The 10574-nt window shown below is 37.9% G+C and overlaps 1 protein-coding gene across 1 annotated transcript; it reads right to left on the bottom strand.

Annotated features, from left to right (window-relative positions):
- Window positions 1-951: 951 nt before the first annotated feature.
- Window positions 952-10342, bottom strand: IL1A (interleukin 1 alpha). The gene is made up of 7 exons (XM_026516518.3): window positions 10256-10342; window positions 9565-9619; window positions 8541-8589; window positions 7641-7851; window positions 5915-6088; window positions 4476-4594; window positions 952-2039 (listed from the first exon to the last, which is right to left on the bottom strand). Exons 2-7 carry the CDS (start codon window positions 9609-9611, stop codon window positions 1842-1844), a joined length of 798 nt encoding a protein of 265 aa, XP_026372303.2. The 5' UTR covers window positions 9612-9619; window positions 10256-10342; the 3' UTR covers window positions 952-1841.
- Window positions 10343-10574: the final 232 nt, after the last annotated feature.

Here is a 10574-nt window from a genome sequence, read left to right as displayed (position 1 = left end):
GACATTTTAACTATATTTGTTCTTTTAATCCATGAGCATGGAACGTTTTTTTGTTTCTTTGTGTCTCCCTCAATTTCTTTCATGAGTATTCTATAGTTTTCTGAATACAGATTCTTTGCCTCTTTGGTTAGTTTTATTCCTAGGTATCTTAGGTTTTTGGTGCAATTGTAAATGAGATCGACTCCTGAATTTCTCTTTCTTCTGTTGGTGTATGGGTCCATTAGTTTTTAATGTGGTTCTGTATGTGTGAGTTTGTATGGCTATAAACACAACTGTTGTACATGTGTAATGTAAGCTTTACATGAACCTGGGAATATTATCATTCTTTTTTTTTAAATAAAGAGTTATTTATTCTTATTTTAGAGAGAGAGAGAGAGAGGTTGGGTAAGAGGCAGCGGGAGAGGTAGAAAGAAAATCTCAAAGCAGACTCCGCTGAGCAGGGAACCAGTTGTGGGGCCTGAACTCACGACCCTGAGATCATGACCTGAGCCGAAATCAAGAGTCAGATGCTAAACCGACCGAGGCACCCAGGCGTCCCTCATTCTTAATACCATTTGTGCATACTGGCAAGCTAACAAAGGGGAGAGAAAAACCATAAAACCTTGGTTTGGTTTTGTAAAGTAACACTAATTACAGTTATTTATGTGAAGTTTTATCTTTTATTCCTAATTACCATGCATTAAAATAATGATTAAGACAATAAATGTGTGTCAGATTTACTTTTTTTGTAAATTTTATTCAGTTATAACTTATAATAATAATGTATCAGTCCTTATTGTTGATAGTAATATAATACTGTAGTTTGATCACAACTTTTAGTACCTAGAAGGAATGTTGCTTACATTCCAGAAAAGAAAGTTTAGATTTACAGTTGTCTCAGGGTTACCAAAGTTAAGTTTATCCCATTTTAGCTAGTAAGACTCAATAGCAGGTGAAATGGAATGATAAAGGAATGCTACAGCAAGTTTAAAAGTAAAGAAGTGAAAGATTGGTTAATTATCAGCACAAAGTAGTAATATAAATTTATTATCACAATTATAGGGCTCCCAGGTACTATAAAAAGCAGGACTTGATCAAAATGCCTTAGTATAACTAAATCAAACTCATTTAGCCTAAAAAACACTCTTTCTTATTATTAAGGATGACTGGTCACACTCAAAGAATGCAAGGAATTGCCATAAATATAATTATCTTAAAAAATATTTATAAATATATATGTACACATAAATAATAATAAATATTTATGCTTTGCTCTCTTGAGGCTCAGCATTTTCATTCAAGAATTATTTTATTCAACTGATGTCATTGATTAGCATAAAATACTGTTGAGGCAGGAAGGATATAAGTATAATCCCCTCCGTTTTGAAGATGATCAAACTGAGGTCCCAGAAACTTACAGAATTTGATTAAGAGTCCATCAATAACTTAAGAGCAAGCAGTTGGAATGAAATCCTGGGCCTATGGCTTTTTATTCCAACTGCTGCTGTGGGCATTTAGTTTTCTAATGCCTCAGTTACTTAACCCATCTGTAATATGGGTAGAATCTTTTTGGTAGCCATAGTCAGTAGCTCCAGTCCTCCCAAGATTGTTATGAAGAATAATAATTAAACTGATTGGTAGTTTGCAAAGTATAGGGTGTTCTTTAAATAACAAACAACATTATATATTAGTGTTGGTTCCATTGCACCTTGCTCACTCTCTTACAAAGAGAGTAAACATTCATTTGGAATCTCAAAGGCTCAGCACATGCTCAGCAAGTGACTAGGAGTAAAGGATTTGACTCCTCCATGTACATAGTACATATGGACTGTCAACACTTCACAAGTAAGTAGACTCCAGAGTCAAGGCTGGGTTTCCAGTATCTGAAAGTCAGTGATAGAGGGTTGCCCTCTTGCCATGTGTACCAGTTTTCGTTCCTGTGTGGCAATGAACAACTTTGGCTGGGCAACTGATGTGAAGTAGTTCTTACTGCCATGACGTTCCCAGAAGAAGAGAAGGTTGGTCTCATCTCTGATGGTTTTGGGTGTCTCAGGCATCTCCTATGATAAGGAGAACAGAGATATGTTAGAGAACAAGATTCTAGACAACTGAAGTACAATCCCTTGACATTTGGCCTTTGTGAGAAATATAGCACTTTAGGACTCTGACTCTGTAATATGATGATACAGATTCTTCATTCATTTGTTCATTCAGCAAGCATTTATTACATGCCTATTAGATGTATGGTCCAGTCTACACATAATAGTTAATTTCCTTACTTAACTGGAGAGAATTCCAAATTAGTCATGGGTTGCCAATGACAGTAGTGTCTCATTATATCATGGCAGGTAGAGTAAAAACATTGTTCTTGTCCTGCCTTCAACATATGCATAAGGCATTTTGCATAAAATATGACACTAACAACTGAGACTTCTAAACATTTTGACCGCTAAGTGTGCAGATCATATCTTTGGGAAAATAATTTATCATTAGAAATGTTTGTCTCCATATTTAAGCGAATAATTAAAAGTTTAAACCCCCTCCCCCTCCACACTTCCAGGTATATCAGCAGCTGACTCCTTCCAATACAATTTTTGACAATTGTGATCTCTTTAGGCTGTACTATACTTGCGTGTATGAATAGAATAATAATACTTTCATGGAAAAGTGAAATTCACATTTCAACTTGAGATGATGCTTCTGTGTTCTTTTTAATCTAAAGCAACTAATTATTCTTTTGAGGTTTCCTTGGGGTTTTCAATGTCAACAAGGAATTTATTTCCCAAACCCATTCCTCTCCTAGTTTTTTCCCATCTCAGTAAATGTTTTTTCTCCCCTCCCTCCTGTTGGTTCTATCTCTGAGATATAATCAGTTCTGTCTACTTATTTCTATCTGCCTCACTATCCCCACTCCCATGACTATTATTATTATCATCCCCTAATTAGACTCTGTGCTTTCTCCATTGTCTTCCTGCTGATCTTTTCTCCATTTTAGAAAATATAAGTGAAGTTAGAACACTTCCCTGTTTGAAACCCTTTAATGGCTTTTCATTGTACCTCAAATGAAACCCAAATGCAAGGCTGTACAAACACTAGCCTCTGCTTGTCTTTCCTCCTTCTTACAGTGCCCATGTTCTAGAGTGTTCCTTTTGATTTTTTTTTTTAAAGATTTTATTTATTTATGTGACAGAGAGACAGCCAGCGAGAGAGGGAACACAGCAGGGGAGTGGGAGAGGAAGAAGCAGGCTCCCAGCAGAGGAGCTCGATGTGGGACTCGATGTGGGACTCGATGTGGGACTCGATGTGGGACTCTATGTGGGACTTGATCCCGGAACGCCGGGACCACGCCCTGAGCCGAAGGCAGACACTTAATGACTGCACTACCCAGGTGCCCCTTCCTTTTGATTTCTGAAGCTGGCCTTTAAACTCTTGAAGCTCTAGGTTCTAGATGCGCTCAGATCCCTCTGTTGGGAATGCTTACCCTCACCCGCCCCCTTGCGTCATGCTCCTTCCTCTCAGCAGATCCCATTTCACAGGGAGCTCTGCTCTTGCCACTCTATGTAAAGAGCACTCTCCCATTTTTCTCTCTCAGTACTCTGTTTATTTGCCTTACAGCATCTTGTACTTTTTTGCTGGTTGTTTGGCTTGTCTACTGTCTGTGTCCCCAAGAAGACCAAGTTCTGTGAGGCTAGGGACTTTGGCTCACCATGGTCTACACAGCTGTTGGCACTATGTTTGAAAGATAGAAGGCTCTCAATAAATAATGCCTGTTGAATGAATTCATGAATGAAGCTACTGCCCTAGTCTGCAGACATCACTTTTACCTCACTTGATCCAGGTAGAGAAATACATGTACCTGCAAAAATCCTGGTTGGAGTTGGGGGTTTGCATTATATGTTTACTAAATAAGAGTCACCTACTTATGAGTGGAGTAAACGTCTAAGGCTATAATGTGCAGGTGTGTGTCTGTATGTTTGAGGGGAAGATGGTAGTGGAGATGGGGCTGGGATGAAGGATAATGCTGGCACCAAAGAACAGAGAGAGGCAATGACGTAAAAAGGCCAGGGTTTGAGTCTTGGCTCGTTTTTGTTTTGCATCCATTGGCAGGTGATTAACAGTCTCTGCTCCTAGTTGGCTTATTTGAGTTTCTTGGAATCAGGCACCTTGTCTTAATGCTTACCATCACATAGGTCAGATGGTAGATGTTAGTAAGGTTCAGGATGGATGGAGTAAACGGATGCCCTGGGATGGGAGATGGCTAGGGTCAGGCAGGGTAAGGAAAAAGAAGGAAGAAGGCAATTTAACTTTTATTCACTCTTGCCACCTCCATTTTACTTTCTCATAGATCCTGCCTAGACGTGAGGTGAGAAGTAGCATGTGGGGGCAGGTGGGCAGGTGGAAACTGTGGTAGGAAGAGGAGAGGATTGTGCTACCCTGCTCATTAACAAACATATGGGATATAAATGAAGGTAACTTGGAGACTGAGAATGACTGACCTTTAGCAATACAGGCTCATCTTCATTTTGGGCACTCACAAACAGTCGGGTTTTTGAGATTCTTAGAGTCACAGGAAGTTTAGAATCTTCTGATGTGTAAGCTCCCATGTCAAATTTCACTGGCAAAGAGAAAAGCCAAAAAGAAAGTAAATCCATTGTATTTGAATGAAATCAAGTGTTACGTAGATTGTGTGTATGTGTTTGTAGTTAAGTCTCCAATTATGGTGTAAACACCAGAAAGGAATTTCATACATCATTGTATCCTTCACAATGTCTGCCACATTTACTGCCACATTACTAGGTAAATACTTATATAATGTCTTTAGAATTTTCTACGTTGAATGAATGCTTGGGGGCTATTTGTTGAATCTCTTGTACTTACATTAATGGGATAAGACCCTTCAACTTGTGAGCTCACGAGTTCATAATAACCTAAAATGGAGGGGTTTAGGGAAGCTGATACACTCACGTTGCTAGTGATAGTGAAAAGTAGCTGTTTTCTTTAGAGAACAATGCTTAATAAGAGCTGTATAATTATTTATCCCTAGGAACCCAGGAGTTCCATTTTTGGGGTATGATCCAAAGAAATAACCTCATAGGGAAAAAATTATATATACAAAGATATTTGCAATAGAGTTACTTAGAGCAATCCCAAGGGACCAGCATAGCAACATGATTGAATATTCTTGTGCCATTAAACATGGCAAATATATACGCTATTTCAATATGTGGGGAAATGATGTGAAATAATATTAAGTAGGAAAATAGCACAAAATAATTTGTAAATGTCATGGAGTGGAAAGCATGTTATCTGAAGTATGTCCAAACAGAAAGAGCCCTGTTTGTTTATTGCAAAGTAACCTCTTTGGTGTTCTGAAACTAATTTTGTATACTGAGGACATATTCTGAAGCTAAAATATGTACACCATGGAAATTGGATTTGTGTGACAAAATTTCTTGGGCACTAAATTTCATCCTCCAGAACATATTCTCAGCTTATTGGATGTTTTGCTTCACAACTATGTTATCAAAGATGATGATTCTTTCTAGTTTGGTGTTATTTGTAAGTTTGAGCTCTAACGGAGAGTGTAATTGCTCCTTATTGGCTTCTGGGTAAATTTGGATAAGTCATTTAATACTTCTGAGAGTCAGTTTCCTCATCTTTAAAACCAAGGATAAGAATATCTGAGAGAACCAAAGGAGATACTTCATCAGAAAGGTTTACACTTAGTGCTCTCAAAGATAGGAAACTTTGCTTCCTGATTTGGCTGAAGCCCCTGTCCTTGCCCGGGATTTTACTGGCGGTGTTGTGCTTCATCCAATTCTAGAAGCATTGTGCAAAACTAGGAATCTAGAGAGGTTTTTATTTTGAAAGCAGGAAGTTTGAAAGAAATACAGAAATAAGAGGAGGGGGGAGGATGACGGAGCTACCCACTTACCTGCATCATCCAGATTCTGTAATGCAGCAGCCATGAGGTAATTTCCTCCTGTTTGTTGAATTATACTTTGATTGAGGTTGTCATTCAGGATGAATTGGGATTTGATGATCCTCATATAGTTGTATTTTTCGTTGCTGCGGAAGTTGTATGCTGCTGATCTGGGCTTCATGATTTCTAAAACCATTATCACAAGCTCAGATTAATGTCTAAGTATAAACACAGATGATATATCTGCTCTAATATAAGCATCAGAAGTACCTATGGAAGGGACATTAGGAATATTTCAATCCAGGTGAAGAAACTGGGGAGAAGTCACCCGGTCAGTAGAAGTGGTTTCTAGGATTATCCTCATGGTTACTTATTTCTTTTTAAACTTCAGTTCCTCTGGCAGTAATTTTTAAAAAAGAGATTATTTGTTAAATATTCTCATTTTGTTCGTTTGGAGGTTTCTAAGGAAATAGGAAGACTGCTAGCATCCACTATCTACATTTTTCAAATGAATACACTGAGAAAAAAAATGAATATATTTAAACATATATGTCGCTGAAAATGCAGGTCTAAATGTCTACTCCCCTTTCTGACAGTGGTATATATCAACAGCTTCACAATTCCTCATGGTTCTGAGTAATGTGATATGGATGTTATTGATATGGATATTCACTGTTATATTACTTAGAATGTTGAAAAGCTGGTACCTTAGAATGCTCTTGATATGTTGCTAAGTGAAAAAAGTAAATATAAAATTGTATATAATATAATCCTAATAATGTTTGTTTATAATGTATATGTACATGAAAAAGATTTTAAGTTCCTGATGGACCCTTAATCAAATACTGTATTTTCTCTAGTCTTGGCAGTGGCAAACTCTTAGTGTTAGTATGAATGATTTTTATTTTCTTTTTTATATTTTCTTTTATCTTCCTATTTTCTAGGTGAATGTGTATTAGTGTTTGCCTGTTACCTTAAAAAGCTATTATTTAAAAAATATGTGGTTTATGTTTCATGTAGAGGCTTATACAGTAGAAGCATGGGAGAATAATCCTGACTGTTAAAATCAGAACTGAATTTGGTTTAAAGCTCTCCCACTTACACATTATGGTACTTATCTGAGCTTAGTTTCCTCCTATGTAAAATGAGAATGTAAGATTGTTGTGAAGTGTAGAGATAGTGCCGTCATTAGTAAATTAGCAGTGTTGGTAGTAGTAGTACTAGTAGTAGTAGGAGGAGTAATGGCAATACCTAACATTTATTGGGTATTTATATACTAGGCATTATTCTAGTCCAGGAGCTTACAAGTATTGACTCATTTAATCTTCACAACAGGGGACTCTGATTATCTCCATTTTACAGTAGAGGAAACTGAAGCATGGAAAGGTTAAGTAACTTAACCAAAGGGGCATAGTTATTATCTGGAGGAATATAGCTTGTAAATAGTCACCCACTAATAGTACATCACTGCTTTCTGCCATAAGGATAGAAGTCACATGACCTTTACAATATGGCCACAAAATGAGCCCATGAGGAAATATTCTGTAGACTCAGGTCACTGCTCCTCTCTCCCCACTGGAGAAGGATAAAAACTAATTTTCCTTCCTTATAGTTATCAGATTGATGGCTGGTTGCCCTCTACTTACTCTGATTCTAGGTTTTATTTTCTCCTGTGCTCTGTTGTCTCTATTTGCTTAAAAATGGAAAACAAAGATATTATTTGCACTTGACTTCTTACCTTCTTCTGCATCATTGGTAATGGCTTCCAGGTCATCATCTGTGATGAATTGATTTAAACTCAACCGTCTCTTCTTTAGAATCTTCCCATTGGTTGCCACCACCACCACATTCTCCTTGAAAGTAAGCTGAGATGTCTTTGAGGTTTCAGAGGTACTCAGAGACATGCAGTCCTCATGAAGTGGGTCATAGCTCACATCATAGAAAGATTTCTATGAGGAAGGAAAATGGAAACTGAGGGGCTACATATGGTCATAGAAGGAGATCCCTTTCAGTAGAAGTTTTATCCAATAGATTTAGTGAGAAGGATCTCTATTTCATCAGTCTTCTCCTCCCCATTCCCTCTCTTCTCCCCCCACCCCCTGTCTTGCCCTCCCTCCCTCCCATCTTTCCCTTGGAAAATCTGTTAAATGTGGAGAATATCATCAACTATTAGTGTAGAGGGGTAGTTGGTCTCACTTATAATGAAGAAATATATGGGTCTGAACCTCTAATGAGGGTGAAACAGAAGCTTCTAGGATTCAAGCTATTGCTGTTTTCTCCTGGTAGAGAAAATACTGCATAAGAATAGCAATCCTATATGTGGAATTTAAGGAACAAGGCAGAGGATCATAGGAGAAGAGAGGTAAAAACGAAACAGGACGAAACCAGAGAGGGAGACAAACCATAAGAGACTCTTTAATCTTAGGAAACAAACTGAGGGTTGCTGGAGGGGAGGGGAGTGGGAGGGATGGGGTAGCTGGGTGATGGACATTGGGGAGGGTATGTGTTGTAATGAGCACTGGGTTATATAAGACTGATGAATCACAGAACTGTACCCCTGAAACAAATAATACATTATATGTTAATAATAAAAAAGAAAAGAATAGCAATCCCATAAGAATTACAGTCATTTGTTTACCTGATTCAGAGAAAGATGGTCAATTTCAGAACTGTATTCTTCATTTTCACTGTTAAACAAGATAATGAGAATGTAATTCTGTTTATTATATCACTGCAGTCACTGGGCAACATATTTTAATGACCACATTAGCTTTGGGTAACACACATACAGTCATTACTGTCATCTTTGGAAATTAAGGACTTCTATACATATACATACATATATGCAGTAATTTGTGCCTCACTAATTTGGAATTAGTAATCATCAGGACAGGTCTTGAACTTCACCTGTGCTTTATCTCTAAAAATGGGGCTTGGCTAACAAATTGAAGCGTTGTAGTTGAATTTCAGGGAAAAATGTTAACCTCCTCAAGAGAGAAATGCTTTTGAAGCACCCTCATTTTAATTTTAACCAAATAAGTCATGTGTTGTACGTTGCTTTCATGTATTCACTAAAACAGATTTAATAATTTATACTTGGGAACTATCCAGCAACATTTTGATAGCCTAGTTTGTGTTAGTATATATTGATAGGTAATGGGAATGCCAGGTTTGTTTAAAGTATTCTATAATTTTTAATTTTATTCATTTACCCTTCTCTTATGTCTGAATGAGGTTTGACTATGTATGTGCATTCACATGCTCAAATTGCTGTGGAGCCATTACCTCTTTCAGATTCGATCCAGAAGTTTTCCTGAGAATGGTTTCTCTCTCTGACAGTCCGTTAAAACCCATTATGGTATTAGAGCACGTGAACTTGACTGAGATTGTGTCTAAGTAGATGTTGAAATTCACTAGGGTTCAAGAGACTGTAAAAATAATTTTTCTAAAATGGCTGTCTCCCTGTCAGTGTTATCTCAATGTAACATGCTAGATGCTTACGTTTTCTGGATCTTTGCTGAACCTGCCCTGACTTCAGAGGTAGGACACATCTCTATACCTCTACCAATCTGGCTCCATGCTAGTTACTGTTAACTCCTAGATGGATTCTAATGTACCTTGATCCCTTCATTAAATCACAAGAGATAGAATTGATTTCCTACCTGTAACAGTTCTTCAGGTCTTCAAAAAGGTCAGGAACTTTGGCCATCTTGACTTCTGCAACAGAGAACACGGGTGGCTGTCAGCCTAGCCAGCCACTGAACCAAATGCCTGCAAGGGGAATCACTCTGCTTTGTGCTTCTTGAGAAGCTTAATGAATGACTTAGCCCACACTCAGCATTGTCCCCATTCTTCTTTTCACTCCTGTGAGTTATTTGCATATGTATCTGCCTCGTCTCCTAGATTGTAAACTTCTTTTAGAACTTTGGTATTCTTCATGTACCCAACCCAATGTGTTGTACACAGTGGGCATTCAATGAAAGCTTGGATAAATTAAAGAAAAAAACCCACAAGAAGGAGGTATTTGCCTTAGATAGATGCAAGAGAGAGACAGATTTGGAAATTTCTAGTTTTCTCCTAATAGTTTTAGTAGTAGAGACACTCTCCAAGGGAAGGCTTGACTGCACCCACCAATGCCCTCATATGAAACCAGTTCTTCTGTCCCTCAGTTCCCCATCAGTAGAAAGAATTATTTTCTGAAATCTGACCATGATTCTAACTCACACACCAAACCAGGGACAGACAAGAAAGGAAGGAAGAGGCTTGTACTTCAGAGAAGGCAGTTTGAGAGACAACAGCCAGGGAGAAAAGCAAAATATATTTTAAAAGTTGACGATATGATAAGGACAATACCTTTGCTGACTCAGGCGCCAATGAAATGACTCCCTCTCTGTCTGGAGACTTAGCCCTAGACAGGCTACTTCGCCTTTTGTCTTCTTGGAGTAGGCGTGGTCTGTGTGCGTCACGGGGAATTTACGGGGAAGAATTGTATTTTTTTATGTTCCTTTAACCGGAAACTGGCCAAATAATGACAGATTACATACTTGATAATAGTGTTGTTTGCAGAGATTCCAAGAGTTTCTAACTTGGCTCATTTATTTATGGCTTTGCTCTAAACAATTATAAACATGCAGTCTTAGAAAAAGGGAAGAAGGGCAGGAAATGTAAGTTT

This window comes from Ursus arctos, unplaced genomic scaffold, assembly GCF_023065955.2.
Source record: "Ursus arctos isolate Adak ecotype North America unplaced genomic scaffold, UrsArc2.0 scaffold_8, whole genome shotgun sequence".
Taxonomy (NCBI): Eukaryota; Metazoa; Chordata; class Mammalia; order Carnivora; family Ursidae; genus Ursus; species Ursus arctos.
Note: the sequence above shows the minus strand (reverse complement) of the source record. Positions and strands in the feature narration are given on the sequence as shown.